Below are 19,572 nucleotides of genomic sequence, written 5' to 3'. Positions count from 1 at the left end.
TTTAAATATCTTCCCCCCCCCCCCGAGAGGGCAAACTCCCGTCTTTATTGCTACCCTTCCCCCTTTTCTTTTCTTTTTAAAGTTTGGGGTGGAAACGCTGTTGCCCAATCACAGGTGAACTCTCCATAACATTTTAAAGGACAACTCTGACTCCAGTTCCAGGAGGAGACGCAGTTCAAAATCAACCTGAAAGTCTGTCTCTTCGTATGAGTCTAAATATCATCGGTCTATGAGAGAATCAGCATGGCCAATGGCGGTTTTCAATGAGGACCGGAAGTTCAGGCTATAGTACTTTTCCTTCCGCCTCCGTGTCTCTTCCTATGAGTTTCTGCAGGATGCTGATGACTGCATCTAAGCAAGTCAGTGAAGTGTGCTGTTCCGGCGGGTGATGGAGCTGGTGTGGCTGGCCGAAGGATTAGCGGTGCTGGCGGTCTCGGGGCTGGTCTTGGTGAGGAGAAGGGGGGCCTGGTCCGAAAGCCTCCTCTTTGCAAAGAGGGGTGCAGACAGAACGGCAGCGCCTTTTACTATGGCCGATTGCGGTGTGCCTATTCTTATGTACGTGCGTAGCTCCATCAGTGTATACGGCACCCGAGAGTAGGATAAACTAAAAACAGTTTCTTGCCTCATGCAGTTTGCTGCCTAAATTAGGCCTGTATAGCTTGTAGCCCATCAGTTTAAAATGTCACATGAACCAGGTATTCAGTCCTGTCAGTCCTGACAACCTCCTTGTTCTTGCTGGGCGGGAAGTCTACTGAGTGCCTGGTGGGTCAGGGGTTGTGAGGGCCTGATCTAAATTTTCATGTTGTGTCTTGGATTAAGTTACTTTAAACTGATAAAAATGATGAGATGCAATAACTTCTTACAGTTTCTTCCTTGCTCAGGCACAAACCTTGTTTACTAGCTGCGTTCCCTTTGATACTGAATTCCTGCTTCACATTTCCAGTTTTAAAATGAATGATTCTTCTCTCTGCAGAATGCTATTGTGTAAACATTATATTATATAATCCTCAGCTAGAATTCCTGTTTTTTCTCTCTCCCAGGTTGCTGTCATTGCCCACATAACTGCAACAAAGTTTCCAAACCTTAATCGACATGAGGATGAAAAGTACTTTTTAAATGCTGAAGATAGGAAGGAATATCTGCCCAGCATTCATGATCCCCCAACACGTGGCCTTACCATAGTTGTCCCTTCATATAATGAGGAAGAGCGATGTAAGAATAACCCTTTCCTTCTTTTCCTTGTTTGCATGTATGTATAACTTGTCTTTCTATCTTAATATATTTTGCCAATGTAGTTTTACTCAGACCAGATGTGTGGTTTTGCTTCCCCCACCCCTATTTGTTCTTACAGTACCATCAATGCTGAATGAAGCTTTAGACTATCTAGAGAAGAGACAGGTATTTTATTTATCATTACATTTATATCCCAACTTTCCTGCAAGGAGCTCAAGGTGGCATACAAATAGAGGTTTCTCCCACATGATTTTATCCTCACAACAACTGTGTGAGGTAGGTTAGGCTGAGAGACACTGACAGGACCAAGGTCACCCAGTAAGCTTCATGGCTGAGTGGAGATTTGAACCCTTGTCTTCCAAGATCCTAGTCTGACACTGTAACCAGTACAGTCAAACTGGCTGTCCACATTCAAAAATAACATTCATTTGCAGTATTCAATAAGAATGATGTAAATATTTATTTATTTATTATTTGACTTATATCCCGCCCTTCCTCCCAGCAGGAGCCCAGGGCGGCAAACAGAAACGCTAAAAACACTTTAAAACATCATAAAAAGACCTTAAATACATTAAAACAAAGCAACGTTAAAAACATTTTTAAAAAGCTTTAAAAACATATTTTTTAAAAAAAGGGTTAAAAACATATTAAAGAAAACATATTAGAAGCAATTCTAACAGACGCAGACTGGGGTATAAGTTATAAATATAAGTATGTTACTACTGTTCTGGCCCTCATGGTAAGAGGTAAGGCAAATGCTCAAGTTCTGTATTTACTTTTATAGAGGCAAGATCCTGCATTCACATATGAGGTTATAGTGGTTGATGATGGCAGCAGAGATCAAACCACAAAGGTAAGAGACATATTTATGTCTTGCAGACTTGAGACCTATTGTCAACAGTGCTAGCAAAAGTAGAAGATAAAGAGGTCATGTTTTCTGTTCCACTTCTCACAACTATTAATATTGGACTAATATTTTGAGGAACTGACTTAAGGTAGTTTACATTTGGGGCTGTCTCAATGTGATGCAATTATTTATATGCTTGCTTGTATGTATATATAACAAACAGTACATATACGCTTGTCTATTTAAAAGATTTCTGTGTCGGTTTTCTGTGAATTTGTACTCAAGGTGCCTTGAGCACAAATTCAGAGAAAGTTAATAAAGGAGTATTTTAAACATCTGGATTCACCTTGATAGATATGTCATATTTATTCAGGTACAACTAACTACAAATGTGAAATGGCTTTCACTAAAATTACAGTTATTACAAACTCCCAAAATTACCAAGTAATATGATTCTTATAAATGGCTAGCATTTTTTAAATACTATTACACCCCTTTAAGGCTGTCCAAGTGTCATTGTGACACTGAATTTGTGCAGCTTCTGTCTTTCTGCATGAAAGTGTATCGTTTTTAAAAGTAGAGGTTTTTCTTCTCTCCCCTGTCACTAAACAAATGTAATTATTTTCTAGAATTGCTTTACATAACAACATATTCAATTCTTATGCTATACCGCTATCATCTGCCTTTTCTCTTTAAATATGTGCCATTAAAGAAACCATGTTATTCTTGTTACTTCAATAGCCTAGAGATTATTCTATGCATCTAACACTTTTCTCAAGTTCTACCAGACAATACTTTCCCACCTGATAAGTATAGGCACCAAATATCCTTTATATGTAATGTATGAAAAAGTAGTGTTATAAAACTGTTCAGTTGGTTTTTGTGTATGTTTTCAATGAAGGCGATAGAATTTTTACTTTTTTAACTTTAGTGCGGATAAAACTGAACTGAGGGCAAACATTTTGGCATGGGAAAGGAAAAACCTCAGTTTTTATCCTTTAAGCACACTTCTGAATTTCAGCTGGTCATATCATTAATATAAATGGGAAGAGAAAGAAGCATGTCAGTTGCTATTTGTGATTACTGTTTTTTTATTTTGGTTGGCATATGTTCCACAGGTTGCGCGGAAGTATACCCAAAAATATGGCAGTGACAAAGTGAGAGTCCTCACTCTAGTGAAGAATCGTGGAAAGGGGGGAGCTGTCAGAATGGTACTTACTCAGTTTTCTTTTCTGTAATTAAGATTCTGTTCTTGGGAAATAAAACGTTTTCTTCTTAGATTTGTGGTTTGCTCATTTAGGTTGATTTTGAAATAACTGCAAAAGCCTGAGTACTGGCAAATAATTATATTCTGTGAGTTTCCATATGTAAGAAGAGCGTATAGTGATCATTTTATCCTACAGTGATCATCTTTATAATTAGGTATGAATTAATCTACATTTCTGTATTTTATGTACGTTTAATTTGGTATGCTATTTGTATTTATATTAAACTTTTCCTGTCATGAGCTTTGGGAAGAAGCAGAACAGAAACTATGATTGAAATAATAATTTCATTTCTTTGACTACATCAGAGCAGTTCTGCAGTTGATTTCTCCCCTCACCCCCATTGCATTGAAGTTGGCCCATTTTAAAGGGACGCGATGAAGAATGGATTTGCTTCCTATAGGACCCCTATAAGAGGCACAGTGCTATCAGTTCTTTTGCCTTTTCAGAACATGCATGAAATAGCAATGCAACAGTAACTATATAAAATAGGTACTCCTCAGTCTAGCAAACTTTAGTCCACACCTGCATCATGTAACCCTTTTAGGCACCATTGAGCTGGCTGGATGCATCCTTATCTGAACCCATCAATTATTATGCAGGGTTACTGTGGCCAGGGCTGTATAGTCCAAAACCATAGAGATCCCCATGAATTAGACTAATGTTTGGAGTGGGTGGCTGGCTCTGTCAAAAGAGATTGGACTTCCTGTAGCAGAATTTGCTGAATATGCACTAATACAAGATCTTTAATAATTCTTATCTACAGGGTGTATTCAGTTCACGAGGGGAGAAAATACTCATGGCAGATGCTGATGGAGCCACAAAATTTGAAGATATTGAAAAAGTTGAAAAGGGTCTTGAGAGTCTCCAGCCCTGGCCTGTGAGTTTTCATTTGGACACCTTCCATCACCACCACCCCTTTTCCTTTAGGTGGATTAGTTTGTAGATACCTACTTATTTTTTTAAAATCCTGTTTCGTTTACATGTCTGTCAGTCAGACTTATATCATATACACAAGTTCCTGTTTGTGCTCAATCCTGAGAATATTGAATGCGTTTATTTCTTACTGAAATCAACATGACTTGAACATGCATCTTCTATCAGGGGTGCACCCTAGGTGGAATGGTGTGCTCTGTCCTGATGCTGGCAAGTTGGGCTTGGTGCAGTGAAGAAGATGTTTGTCACTTGTGAGGAAGATATTTGTACCTGGCTCAGCACATGTGCCTTATATTTGTTTGTTTATTCATTTAAAATGTTATTTTGCAGCTGTCTAATAACATTTTAAAGCAGTTCACAGCATACATTAAAACCATTTCAAAAAGTGCATATATCTGATCTGACGATCAAGAAATAAAGGACTATAGAATTCAGCATGAAATGATCAGGAAATGCCTGAGGAAACAGGTGCATTTTCACCAAACGTTGCGAGCATGCTACTGTCAGTGCTTCCCAAATATGGGGGGGGAGTGAACATTCCAGAGAAACAGGTGCCACCACAGAGAAGGTGCATTTCCACATTGCTGCCAGATGATAGTCAGCAATAAGGCTTGCTTGAAGAACTTAATGATCTATTATCACTATATAAGGGCAAGGTGGTCCTTCACATAACCTGATCCCAATCTGCTCAGGCTTTTAATGTTGTAACAAGACCTTGAATGTGGCTCAGTAGTTAACAGGCAGCCAGTGCAGTTCTTTCAGTACTGGGGTAATACATGCATGGCCTGGCATTCTACTGAGCACTACTGCATTCTACATCAGCTTCTGGTTCAGTCTCAAGAGTAATGCAGGACTTTTTGTGAAATATTTTATAATATGGCCCCGACGCTCTCCAACAGTCTCATACTCCCTCACCGCATTAAGGTGTGCATCCTAAAGGGGGAGTATTGTATATAACACTTAAGAATTTGAAAGGACGGTTTCTTGTAGAATTGTAGAAAGGCAGGGTCACAAGAACACAAATGTCTCAGTTTTACTTTTTTTCAGCAAAAACCCTCAGCTCTCTGAATCGCATACAGAATTCTGAAGAGATAATAATCTATATGTAGCCAGAATCTTATTCTGCAAGCAGTGATGGTGTTGCTAGTGTGGTCTGCAAAGACTGTTTCACAGGTAGAAGGCTTAGATTTTGTTCAGCTTTGACCATTCTGCCTTGGGTGCACCTACCTATTGGTCTAGACTCCTGACGGCATTGCTCTCAGCTTTTTCAACACTCTCAAACCCCCTCACCACATTAAGGTGTGCATCCTAGAGGGGGTCAATATCATGTAATATCAATATCATAATGCTTTTATATAAATCTATGGTGTAACTGCATATACTTCTGATTGGTGCACCTCCCAAAATGTACTAGAGCTGGAAAGGGCAACTAAAATGATCAAGGTGCTGGAGCAACTCCCCTATCAGAAAAGGTTACATTTGGGGCTTTTTATTTTAGAAAATAGAATGGGGAAACATTGCGAAGGTGTCTAAGATTATGCATGGTGTGGAGAAAGTGGCTAAAGAGACATTTTTCTTCCCTCTTTCATAATCCTAGAACCCAGAGTCATCCAATGAATCTAAGTGAAAAATTCAGACAGAAAAATGGAGTTACTTCTTCATGTAGCATATAGTTAAACCTACTGAATTTGCTTCCAGAAGATGCTGTAACGGTCACAAATGTGGGTGCCTTTAAAAGGAGGTTAGACAATTCATAGAGGTTAAGGTTATCAGTGGATGCTCGACATGATGGCTATGCCTCAGAATGCCAGTTGCTGAGGAACACAAGTGGTGAGAGTCGTGTTGTGCTCATGGTCTGCTTGCAGGCTTCCCAAAGATATATGTTGGTCACTGTGGGAAGAGAATGCTGGACTAGACGGGCCTTGATTCAGATCCAGCAGGGCTCTTAAATTCATGTGCATGTAGGAATCTAATTTGGAAGACTATCTGTTCTTAACGTTGGTTTGGGATATGTTTTTTGAGTGTTGTTAATGTATCTTTCCTTCTAGGACCAGATGGCCATTGCCTGTGGCTCTCGAGCTCACTTGGAGGAAGACTCAATAGCCCAGGTAAATTTTTATTTGCTTATTCTTCTGCTGGTAGCCCTTTACAATCAGAAGTAGGGGAGAACATATCTTCCTTCTTGAGCTCAATTCCTGGTCCCCCTGTAACTTGCATGATTATTTGTAAACATGGGATTAAGATATACAATTTGAGCTTCTCTGCTGAAGTATACAGCTAGCTCTGTTTTGCAGGAATGACACTACTATACTGTGTATATAGTGTCTAAAGGACCCATGTAATATTGTACAAGCTTCATCTTGTGAAGATTCATATCCAGTTACCCATACCAATTCCACCTTCACCTTCTTCAGGCAACGAAGAATTTAGAAAGGAGCAAGATTCCCCCCCCCTTCCCCATTAGCGATGCTATGGCTGCATGGCATAAGATGAGGTATTTAGAGGAGGCAGAGCTAGGTAAATCCTCCCCCTCTGAATGGTCCAAAAAGGAGGGGAGATCACCTCCACCTATGCCCATCGAGGTAAAAACGCTAAATCCAGCAAAATTAGCTGAGGCCTACAGGAGGGCGGATGAAGGGCTAAGCACAAGCCCTGCAAGCAATGCAGCTGGCGGTGCCCTCCTTAAGGATAATGATATCAGTGTTTCCTGCAAATGACTACTTTCAATCCTATCTTGGAATATCACGGGTTGGGACAATAAATTCCATGACTTGGAATGGATATCCCACTTACAAAAACATAAGATCATTTGCTTGCAGGAAACCTGGTTGCTCCCTGAGAATACTCCGTTTCTTCAAGGGTATCATGCTTTTAATTGTCCCGCAACTAAACATAACACTAAAGGCCGTGCTAGTGGTGGCCTCTGTACCTTCATCTCAGTGGATCTCCTGGCGGATTCTGAGCTACTGTCGTGTGAATGCCCACAATATATGCAAGTGGTGAGGATAGTAGGGAGCCAATTTGGCTCTCTTATATGTGTCAACGTTTATTTTTCCCCCACCATAGCCAGTATGGAATCCACCTGGGACCAGTTATCAGATATCTTAAGTGAACTCGGGAGACAATTCCCCCATGCATGTATAATTCTTTGTGGTGATCTTAATGCTAGATTGGGATCCAGTAGCATCCTGTCAGAGGCCTCCTCTAACCGAGGTCCTTATCCCCTCCCACATATAGAAGGCAGAACATCTTTGGATACTCAATCTAATAAACAGGGCCACTGGTTAATCAAGCTTCTTAACCTGTTTCAGATGATATGCCCCCATGGCTCTGAGGTGGATTTATCAAACGGTGCATTTACCTACATGACCAGTAGAGGAGCCAGTGTAATTGATTACCGTATATTCCGGCGTATAAGACGACCCCCAACTTTTCCAGTTAAAATATAGAGTTTGGGATATACTCGCCGTAGTACCCCTGCTTATGACATGCAGGTACTTAGCAGGAAAACTGTCACTTATAAACCTAAGGCTGTTTGTCATCAAACATGTAAACATAAAAGCCACCCCTTTGCCTCTCTTCGCCCTGTTCCACGTGTGGGCTTGTCGTAGCTGAAAAGCGTCAACGAGGCGCAATCCCCTCAACTTTTGTCCGGGCCGTTCCACGCACCAGATCAGATCATCTCCGCCGCCAGGTCCTTTAACGAGCTCCCCGCCCCGCTTTCTCCTCTAAGCTATCCCGCCGGCTTTTGTTTTCCCCTCTTCTCCCAACCCCAATCCAACCTCTGCCCAAGCCACGCTCACGCAGCAAAAACCAACAGGGAAGGTCCAAGAGCACGTCTTTTCCCCCCGAGAGAAAGCTCCGCTGCGGCTGTCCCGGACGAGGACAAATTGCCGCCATTCATCAAGCCCGGGAGGGCAAGCCCACGAGCATCATCCCCATGACAACTACAAGCAGAGGAAAGAAAGCGCCGCTGGCCGAGATCAAGAGAGCAGGCTGCACAGAAGAGCCCACATCCCCAAGGCTGGCGCTTCAAGTGGCGAGTTCAATTCTGATCGGCCGCTTTCCTCTTTACTACCGCGAAGACGGAGCATTTTGTTCCTTGCCCGGATTTGCCGTGACCAAAAGTGACCCAAACTTTGCCCAAGTGTCTCCCCGCCACCTCCATCCCCTGTTGCAGCAGCACCTCATTCATGTCCCCGTCCCTGTCAGTTGTAACTGAAAGAGGCTCCTGAGTGCGCGCTTGCTCTTCCTCTCCCTCCACGCCGCGCATCATTTATGCGAGAGGAGCCGTAGAGGCCTTTTCATACAGCGGCTGGAATGCGAGACGTCAATAGTGACGCCATGGGAGCCTGACGCTACTGACCCCCGCCCCCTGCCCTCCCCGCCGGGTGTCTGTGTGTGTATACACACCAGCCCTAGCCTGCACGTTTGTTTGCGGAAAGGCACGCCAGCAATCGTCCAGCAATGCCCACTCTTGCGAAATAACTACAATACACTATTGGATCACAACCTGATTTAAAGGAAGCGTGTGCGCGCGCGCGTGTTGTGATGGTCTGAGAGGGAACGCGCCTTGTCAGACGGAGTGGAAGAAATCTGCCAGCTTAAGGAGGGCACAGCGCCCGTGCTGTCTCGGAGGGAGAGGGCCTTCTCCGCGCTCATCCCTCTCCTCCCGCCTCCTTGCCTCAGGCAGGCGGGTGCATGCTTGCGCTGGGCTCGTCCTTGTCAAAATAGGGAGGCGATAGACGCGGGAGCGTGCGCAGTTGCCTTGCCTGAGTAAAAGTCGGCCGGGGGCGGGACGAATGCCCGCCGCCCAGCTGATCAGCGAACGCAACAACGCAATGAAAAGGCTAATGTGTCCTTGTCAAAGTAGGGAGGCGATAGATGCGGGAGCGTGCGCGCTTGCCTTGCCTGAGTAAAAGCCGCCCGGGGGCGGGACAAACGCCCGCCGCCCAGCTGATCGGCGGAGAACGCAACAACGCAATGAAAAGGCTAATGTGTCCTTGTCAAAATAGGGAGGCGATAGATGCGGGAGCGTGCGCGCTTGCCTTGCCTGAGTAAAAGCCGCCCGGGGGCGGGACAAACGCCCGCCGCCCAGCTGATCGGCGGAGAACGCAACAACGCAATGAAAAGGCTAATGCAATAAAGGAAGGTAAACCAATCTATGAAACTTAGAATAATTCGAACGGCAGATAAATATATTCAAAAACCAATCCAACACAGAACAAAAACCAATCCAACACAGAACAATCAATTTAATAAGAAAAACTGAGCGAGCCCTTCTCTACAAGCTTGCCGGACCTGGGGAGGACAGCGAACGACTCCCCCCCCCCGAGGAGACAGAGGTGCGCTCCCTACGGCACCCCGCCCTGCTGTCGGAGGCTGCGGCGACCGCAGATTTTCAGCACCCGCCCTATAAGACGACACCCGGCGTATAAGACGACCCCCGACTTTGGAGAAGATTTTCCTGGGTTAAAAAGTCGTCTTATACGCCGGAATATACGGTACATCTTTATCTCAGCACCCCTGTACTCAGAGGTAGCAGGGTTTAAAGTAGACAATAATAATAATAATAATAATAATAATAATAATAATAATAAATTTTTATTTTTAGGCCGCCTATCTGGCCGAATGAACGGCCACTCTAGGTGGCGTACATAATTAAAATACAACATAAATACAACATAAATACAGTTTTAACATAGGTCCGAAAGTGACCATTTCCCCCTTGTACTGTTCCTTAAGATCCCTATCCCTTGTCTGCCCCCCCAATGGTTCCCGGACTCGGGACTACTGCTGGCCGAACGAAGAATCCGCTGGTCTCCAGCGGTATACACTTCTATTGCACATCTTCTGGCCAGTGCCCCCTTTCAACTCTACAGACAAAATTTTATTAAGGGAGTGGGGGAGTTCTTGTCCCATTATCAAGCTATTATTTCTGCCCTGAGACCAAGGGTAACTCGGCCCTCTCTACAAGAGACTTCTAAATATTGAATTTTGCCAGGAGAGCAATAAGAGACCCAACAAATTACTCTCGGGAAATACTAGTCTCCTTTAGATCAAACTATAAGGTAATGCTAAAACAGAAAAAGGAGTCCTTTGTTAGAACTGGCTGGCGCATACTGGCACAAGCTGTCAAGGACAAAAATGAAAGCAGGTTTTGGGAGCTGGTTGCCAGGGGGACTCATTCTAACAATCCCTCGGCCTCTTGCCTGATCCCTGCAAGACAATGGTTTGACCATTTTGCTCAACTCCATCACTCTCATTCTTATCCAGTATCCCGAGTCCCTTCCCTTTTGCGAAAAGAGTTACTATTGTCCTATTGGCCCCCAGTCACATCTACCCAAATTAAGGAACTTATTTCCTCCCTTAAACAGGGGAAGGCACCTGGCGAGGACATGATGCCCCCAGAAATCTTCAAAAACTTCAAACTTCAGTTATACAATGAAATGAAACCATTGGGCTGTGTGATGTATTCTTGTAATATAAAGATTTTGTACTGCCTTGATTATTTGGTGAACATTTGAGGTTGTCATTGCTGCAGACTTAGACCACTTCAGTAAACACTGGTGTGGGACTTACAGAGAAACAGATTCTAGCTATGTTGATCATGACACTGAAATACACTGGAAATAAGGAATATAGGCTTGAATCCAAAGATATACTGCTGGAAAGGGTTGGACAGAAGATGATTTTTATGCTTCCTGCTCCCCTTGGCAGCCTCTCCTGAGTGTTGGGGAAACTCTCTGAAAGGAGGGTCCAGAAGAAGGGAGTAATTGCTGAAAATCAAGGAGAGGCACCTTCCATTCAAGGAAAGAGCCTTTGCATGATTTTCCTTGACTTATCCACAGCCCAGCCCATTCAGAAGAGTTCCCTGAGCCAGGAGGCTTTTGGAAGGACTGCCAGGGGGAGGCGGGGGCGGGAAAACAGTGTTCCACCAACCACCCCATCAGTGTGCCTCTGGATCTGAGCCAATGTATTTTTTCTGTTGATTTTTTTTTCCTCTTTAACAACATTTACAGCTGTTGGAGCCTTCTTGGTGATAAGAGCTACCCTTTCAGTTTTACTGATTTGGAATAGTGGCCATGGTTCTCACCCTACAATCCCCCAGGTGGGGCAGAAACAGGGGTAAGGAGAAGGTTCCCCGCTCCCAGCCAACCAGCCAGCCTTCCTTTACTCCCAGCAAGACCTTCTTCTGCCCCACCCTAGGAGCTGCAGCTTTTTTTTTAGCAGAGACAAGTCCTGCAGGTGAAGACTTCTAGCTAGGCAAAACATCACAGCTTGTTTTCTTGCCACTGCTTTGGTTCCTGTGGACTGTCTATGTCTTCAGCGACAGCAGCCTGAATCTGTGCCTCTGGTGTGTGCCCAAGTGTGTGTGTAAGTGTGTAATTGGGATGCATTTGGGGATGATCCAGGGACTTGGAAACTAGCTGAAATCGGTGTGTGTTTTAACGCTTAACACTTCTTGTCCTAGGGTTTTATTTGTGCTCATATTAAATTATTTTAGTATTTTATTAGAACAATGGTTTGTATCTGTAAGCAGAAAGTATAATTGAAAGAGAAGTATGCAGAACTTCCTTCCCCCCCTATTAAAATCATTTTAAAACTTGGATATAATATGTTTAAAGGCATTACTGCAAATATGCATTATATCACAGAACAGCACACATACTTGTACATGTAGAAGCTTTCATGAATTCTGTGTTGTCGCTTCTTTTAAAACTTAAGTCACAAAAGTGTATAGGGATGATGAACATGGAAATGATAGCTTCTTTAAGCAATTCCTTTAATATTTGACTTTTTGTCTGCAGCGGTCTTACTTCCGTACACTTCTCATGTATGGATTCCACTTTCTAGTATGGTTCCTCTGTGTTAAAGAAATCAAAGACACTCAGTGTGGTTTTAAACTATTAACCCGAGAGGCTGCTTCCCGGACTTTCTCAGTTCTGCATATAGAGCGCTGGTAGGTATTGTCTTCCTCAATTTTAAGTTTGCTCTATTGGCATTGGAGCTAGTAATATATGCAGTTTCAAGAGGCTATCTAGTGGTGCGTGTATATTTTGTGGAGCGTTATGGCTGGGATCTCAGTCCTTTTCAGGCATATTCAACGCCTTTTGCACATTTAGTGGTGCTTCTTTTATCAGCAGAGCAGCTCTTCATCAAACCCTGTTTATGGTGATACGAGGTGATATCCACAATTAATCATACTTGGAGTATTGGAGTAGTATGGACGGTGAGTGATTTGAATAACACCACTGTTGTTCATATAACATTGTCAACGTACATGGGGCATTTCAGATTTAAAAGAGGGGGCAGAATATGTCCTTGCTGCAATGAGTCTACGTTTGTGGGGGGAGAGATAGCAGAGAGGCAAAGGGGAGAATGGGAAAGGATGAATAGGAACACTTGCAGTTACTTGTGGGCAGGCTTTGTTTCAGCTGGGGATAAGGATTAAGCAGTTAAACCAGAAGCTTCACGGAAAAGTAAAATTTGAAAAAATCTTTAAAGGAAGACAAGACATTATGTAAGATCCAGGGTGGGGGTAGGACCTGTGGCCCACAATATGTTGTTGGACTCCATCTCTCACCATCCATGGCCATTGGCCATATGGCTGGGACTGATGGGAACTAGAGTCCAACAACATCTGGAGGGCCACAGGCTCCCCATCCTGATGTAGGAGTTCATGAAGGGAGGTTCAGGCATAAGGGCAATAAGGAGAAGTGGATGTAATTGAGATCAGGAAGCTTTTGGATCTGAATCCAAAAAGGTGTTGCATAGTCTAAACAACAAAAGAAGCAAATTATTGCAGGAGCTGAGTTTTGGATATAAGCGAGAGGTCTGGGATGTAACAGGGAAAGGCCCGAGAGAAGAAAGTTGCAATAATCATTCCAGTATTTTATTTATTTAGGGCATTTGTACCCTGCTTTTCCCACAAAACATTGAAGCCTTAACAACATTTCAAACCATTAAATCATTACTGAATAATAATAAAAGAACAGGAAAGCAGATGCAAACCTGGCAAGATTCAGAAAACAATTAATTTAAATTTTAATTAATTTAAGAAATTTAACATTGGAGTCAATGATAAGCATAGGCATGCTCAGTAAGAACCAACTGTCAGTGTCCTAAAAGCCAGACTCAAAGATGTTTGGCTTGGCTAATCAGGAGGCCACACTGACGTCAGACCTTAATTTCACTTTAGACGGTCCTGGGTTCCCCCAAACAATCCTGGAAAGTTTAGGTTGTGAAGGGTGCTGAGAGTTTTTAGGAGATTCCTATTCCCCTGACAGAGCTCAAGTGGCCACAGTGGTTTAACAGTCAGCCCCTCTTCTGGGGATTGTAGCTCTGTGAGGGGAATAGGGGGTCTCCTAACAAGTCTCAGGCCCCTTCACAAACTACACTTCCCAGGATTCTTTGGGGGAAGCCAGGACTGTTTAAAGTGGAATAACCATGGAATAAATGTCTGGTGTGGATGTGGTCACACCAAAGGCAGCGGTAAACCGAAGTGACAGCTTTGGTTTAAATTTGAATGAGAGACCATATCCTCAGAGGCATGTTACCAAATTCTTCCAAGCTACATAGGAAGTGGGTTGGACTGTGAAATGTGTTTGCATTTTGACACATTTGTAGGGCAGTACAATATCTCAGAGAGGAGGTCAGGTCTCCTGCTCTCCTGGTGCATTCACTATAGCTGCTCAATTTCCCTGCTTTTTAAAGTTTGATAGAAATATTAGTTGGCTATAGGTACGTTCTTAAACCGCAAGTTTTTTTGCCTATTAGTGAATGATATCTAATAGTTGCCCTTATTTAGCTAATAACTAATTAATTGAGCCTCTTCCTCTGGTAATTGGATTAAGTCTAAATTTACATTTCTTGGGAAATATCTCCAACTTTCCTGCAAGGGACACCTTAACCTGGCTGTTCTGATTGCCACTATGTGATAGGAAATTCAGAGCTTGGAAAAGTTACTTTTTTGAACTACAATTCCCATCAGCCCCAGCCAGCATGGCCACTGGATTGGGCTGATGGGAGTTGTAGTTCAAAAAAGTAATTTTTCCAAGCTCTGGGAAATTTGTATTGATACTTTTGCAATGACTCAGTACTTCAGTTAATTAGCTTTCAGTGTCCTCCTGTGTCCAGCCCTGTCCTTAACAAGCTCACCCTTTGTGTTAGCACTAACGCCAATCAGGATGTCTCTTGTCTGTAACGCAACACCTCTTGGTTCCTACTTTGTCCAGTTTTTCCCACCAAGACTATTTCACGTTCCAGGTCATTCCTTCCGGTCCTGCTCTGGCCCATGGGTTCCTCTGGGAGCAAGACACCTTGAGCCTAGCTAGGTCCCTTGCCTCCTCTTCCTGTCTCTCTGCTTCTCAGACATGTTTTTCTCTTCAGATTTTTTGGAATCCTTGCAGGATGCACAAGCCAGGGGTTGGACTTGATGGCTTTATAGGGCCCTTCCAACACTACTATTCTGTGATTCCCAAAAGGAAACTTTTTTCTGTTGGGGCAAATTCCAAGGAACCCAAGGTGATAAGCAGACCTCATACTTGCTTTTCCCGGATGTTCTTTGACAGTTCACGTGCTTGCTGTCAGTGATGTCAGGCAGGTTTCCCTACCATATAACTAATGCCTAGTCTCTCTCAGAAATTCCAAACTCTGCCACAGCTGTGCACCTGCAAGTCATGCTGCAACTCGTTGCCCTTTCTTCCTTGGGAGACATAGTTATTAGTGCCTTGCTCCTCTTCCTTCCTCATTTTCCTGTTCCTGCTGTCTCTGAACCCTTGTGTTAGTCAGAATACCAGTTGTCTGTATTTGAGCTTTTCCATCTGGTGGATTTAGGCCTCCACTCCACTGCAATTTGGCCTGGTTCCCTAGTGGGGAATCTTTTTGAGCCCAGAGACTGTGTTCCCTCATGGAGAAAATTCTGGGAACTGCATGCCAGTGGTGGGTGCAGTCAGAGGCAAAAAGTGGGCAGAGTAATGGATGTTTTTAATTGTTGTACATCGCCCAGAGAGCTTTGCCTATGAGGTGGTATATAAATGCAATAAATAAATAAATAAATAAAAATGTGACTCTTACCTATGTATAATAGTCTACATTCTAGCCACACAAAAGCAAGAGTTTTCTGTCCCCAACCCCCACCCCAATACATACACCTCTCCATCCAGGCAAGCAAAAGGCATTTTCACAGTTCAAGGGAACATTCAATTCAGACAAAAGCACCTGAGGAGGGCAGTTGAGGGATGTGGCCTGGGAAGGAGGGTGGCCTCAGAGTTCAAAGAGCCAAATAGAGAGGCAGGGAGGGCTGTATTTGGTCCCATCATCTGAGGTCCGTGACCCCTGATATAAGGCAACCTCTCCACCTATTTCTATTATATATTACGAACTGTTTAAGCTGATGGCCTTTTCCTCCATGCATTTGCCTAAACTTCTTTTAAGGTGCTAGTGACTGTCTTCAGATCCTATGACAGTGAATCCATGAATTAACAGTATTGTAACTGCTAGTAATCCACCCTGTAATACATTTTTAAAAATAATAATCTCATCACACCATCAAGAACTTGAATATCTATTTGATAATAGAAACAAGGAGAGTACCTTGAAAATAGCACATTTTTACCTCGGCTGCCTTGAATGAACAAAATCAAAACAAAAAAGGCTGATATTCATGCAGCCCACTCTTAATTGGATAGGTCCACAATGCTTTTATTTTACTGGGAATTGTGCTTCTTTATCGCATATACAAATAGCTGCTTCTTATAAAGGAGGAGGAGGAAGAGAGACTGATAAATCAAATTGCTTTTTCATTTTTTTATTTCACCAGAGATAAAATAGTGAGTTGTTAAATGTATACTTTTATTCCTATTCTTTATTACACTCAGAAGAAGATCAGCAATACAAGCATATGCAAAAGGTTTGTGACTTCAACACAGTACTGAGCATTCATTCTGTTCTGTTGCAGGGCATTTGATGTGGAACTTCTTTATATAGCTCTGTGCTTTAAAATACCAATAGCAGAGGTTGCTGTCAGCTGGACAGAAATTGAAGGTCAGTGAATCTTCACACTTTTTTGTCAGTAGGGATTGTTCCAGAAAGCAGTTAGCTAAGTTCATAATGTTCCTTTTTTGTAAGCTGAACATTTCCCCTTAATATAAGAATATGGTCTCCACAATACCATCTAGGGCGGTTATAAAAAAATGAGTATCAGTGACTCCATTCTGTGCTTGTTTTATATGCTGTCTCCTGCCCCTCAGGATGATTTTCTCTTCATGTCAGTGCATTCCACATACATACTTCCTTTGAATCAACACTTGGCTTCATTTTCTCCCTGTTTCAAACTGCGTCTTTATGGTCCTAGACAGAGATTCTGATTCTGAAGACGGACACCCTCTCACCTGCAATGCCAAGAGACGGTGTGCTTCAGTCAGTCAGGAATTCCCTGTCTCTGTTCCTCAATTTTCTGTCATGGCAAAAGATACCCTCCTCCTTTACTGCTGAAAAGTATACATGCATTCACTCAGTTAATGCCAGTAATTTAACTGAACATCAGTCTTTCAATATCTTGTAAGCTTGGAAAGGCAGGACATTTAACAATCATTTTTATTTCAAGCAAAAAAACAAATAATATTGGCATGCATGTCGAACTGGTCTATAAAGCCTGTCAATTACAAAAACAAATACTTTATTTCACAGAACAAATTCTAAAAAACACCTTCAGCTGTAATGTTATTCCAATAGCAGCATAAATCTCAAGAGTGCTTCCCCTTTAGTACTTACACTATCTGCCATAATGAACTTGTATCCACAAAGGTAGGCATCCAAAGAACGTGACATTAGTTCTGTGTGCCCAAGAGGGCTTTGGGGTCATATTTATCAAACATCAGCTTTCCTTGCCACTTGTGTTTTCCTCCCTGTTCCACTGATTAACACATGGCAAACTGTTTTTTTTAAAAAACAGATTGTGATATTGCAGGGTGGGAGGGGGAGGAATCTGCTGTTTAAAAACATTTTAAAAAATTCATAAGCCCACCCAAACCCTATGGAACGTTCAGTGCATTTAGCTAGTGTTTAATCAAGAGGGAAAAGAAGGGAATAAAGTAAAAATGGAGATTCAAAGGGATCCAGTGCCCTCCATAAGCCATCCCTAGTGGAAGGGTTTTCAATTGAAAACCATTTTTAATACCGGAGACAGGGGTGGGACCATAGGACTTAATGTGATTGGCTGAGCTGTCCAGAGATGATTGGCCAGTACAGGAGATGGACAGAAAGAAATCCAGAGTGTCTCTAAATGTGAGGAAATGTATTGAATATCAATGTGAAGAACTGAGAAGAGACTGGGCTACATCTTTGGAGGTTTGGGGTCACCCTGCCCTATACCACAAGCCTCCCACGTTATCTCTCACACATTCTGAAAAGGCAAAGCACTACTGTCAATCTACCTCCAGGAGGGATGGCACACTCATTCCTAAGCATCCTTCTCTCCTCTGCTGCCACAGCTGAACTGATGAGATTTGCAACTTGTACATGTGGACTCCATACCATGGAATCACTTTCTGCTAAGTGTTATAGAATCATAGAGTTGGAAGGGGCTAAAAGATCACTGAGTCCAACCCCTGTTGCTGACATTATTATAGAACCTGACCCACCTGTGAGGGTTCAGGTATTGACATACCCATATCTAGCCCACAAGTGGGGGTGAAGGCTGAATCCCCTTTACCATTTGGACCCCCTTCCCAACAATGGTTCCAAGTGATTCCTCCATAGTAGAAATGGTTTTCAGTCAAAGGGAACCAAGAAACTATCTGAGCAAGGCAGCAGATTTCAAGCTCTAGCTGAAGTTATTTGTGCTAGATCTGGGAGTCTTCAAGGGGAAAATGCTGTTTGTGGGGAAACCAGTAGAAAGAAACAATAGCCCCAAAAGTTAGGGAAAGAAACTTTGAGAGAGAGAGAGTGTGTATGTGGACTTAACCGGCAGAGTTACCTGCATTTGTGAAAAGCTCCAAACTGACCTGGAATCTCAGAGTAATGTCTTCTCTGCAACAGACAGCATATAGTTACCTCATGGCAGGTGGGGAGGTGATGGCAGAGAATTCACCCTATCCCATAACCATGCTTCCCTCCAAGAATAGAAAAGTTAATTATTTTTGTTTTAGTCAGCAAATACACACTTTTTTTCATATTCTTTGTCTCCTGTGACATCTTTTTAGCCACTCTATAACATTTTATGTTAGAGATACAACTTTTAACACATGCTTCTGTGGACATCAGAGACAACTAAATTGGCAAGTCGTATTGAAAATTGAATGTTGGTGGAGCTGCAGAGACAACTGACTCTTATAACAGATTATGATTTTCTTTCTTGCCTTTAATCATCATAGGTTCTAAATTGGTTCCATTCTGGAGTTGGTTGCAGATGGGCAGGGACCTTCTTTTTATACGACTGCGATATTTGACTGGTGCCTGGCAGCTTGAAACAAGAAAAAACAATTAGGTTATTTATACCAAATGGATTGTTTGATATAAAAACTATGGTGAATTATTTCAACAGTACAAAATAAGGAAAAAGCTAAGATTGCTCTTTATTATCGTTTTGTGCTGCATTTTGTGGATCTATTTTAAAAATTGCCAAATATGGATGTCCTATATAACAAGCCTTTTTCATTTTTTTAAGTTTTGCAATTGGGGATCAATCTTTTTACTCTTGTAACAGCATTTTCCACTTGCACAAAATATTCTTGGGAAAATGTACAGCAGAAATTAATACATGCTAAAAATCCCATGGACTGCTTTTTAATAATGTCTGTCATTGCAGTTAGCCAAAGCATTGTTCTTTGTATCTTTATGCACAAGAGAGCACCTCTTTGAATGCACACAGTGTCACTTTGGTTAAAATGAATGGGGAATCCCTTGCGTAGGAGACATCCCCAGTACTTGCAGGAAACACTTAATTTGGACATTGCTTTATTTAAACTGGTCACTGGAATTTTTAGAATGGCAGCATCCATTTTCTAGGATTACCATGGATGATGTAGAACATTTTTAGACCAGTGGGAAAGAGTTGTGCACTAGTTGAATTCACCCATTAAATTCAATGGTTTGTGAAATTGCTTTAGCTGGATGGCACCTACTGTGTATTCTACTAAAGGTACATTTGTGAGATATGCCCAAGAACTGGAGTCCAGAAGACAAGGAAATGTTTGTGCAACAAGACTGTACTAGCATCAGTTTTCTACAATAATTGTGATTGTGTTAAGCTCTGACCATAATAGACTTATTCTAACAATTTTTCAA

General features: G+C 42.4%; 1 protein-coding gene across 1 annotated transcript; it reads left to right on the top strand.

Moving 5' to 3' along the window:
* Nucleotides 1-255: 255 nt before the first annotated feature.
* ALG5 (ALG5 dolichyl-phosphate beta-glucosyltransferase) lies at nucleotides 256-19,572 on the top strand. The gene is made up of 10 exons (XM_061639138.1): nucleotides 256-448; nucleotides 1,041-1,212; nucleotides 1,352-1,398; nucleotides 2,018-2,086; nucleotides 3,199-3,291; nucleotides 4,112-4,225; nucleotides 6,330-6,389; nucleotides 12,093-12,244; nucleotides 16,244-16,329; nucleotides 18,660-19,572. Exons 1-10 carry the CDS (start codon nucleotides 389-391, stop codon nucleotides 18,770-18,772), a joined length of 966 nt encoding a protein of 321 aa, XP_061495122.1. The 5' UTR covers nucleotides 256-388; the 3' UTR covers nucleotides 18,773-19,572.

The sequence above is a fragment of the Rhineura floridana genome, chromosome 1 (assembly GCF_030035675.1).
Source record: "Rhineura floridana isolate rRhiFlo1 chromosome 1, rRhiFlo1.hap2, whole genome shotgun sequence".
Classification (NCBI taxonomy): domain Eukaryota; kingdom Metazoa; phylum Chordata; class Lepidosauria; order Squamata; family Rhineuridae; genus Rhineura; species Rhineura floridana.
The sequence above is the reverse complement of the archived record's forward strand: the minus strand, read 5'-3'. Positions and strand labels throughout refer to the sequence as shown.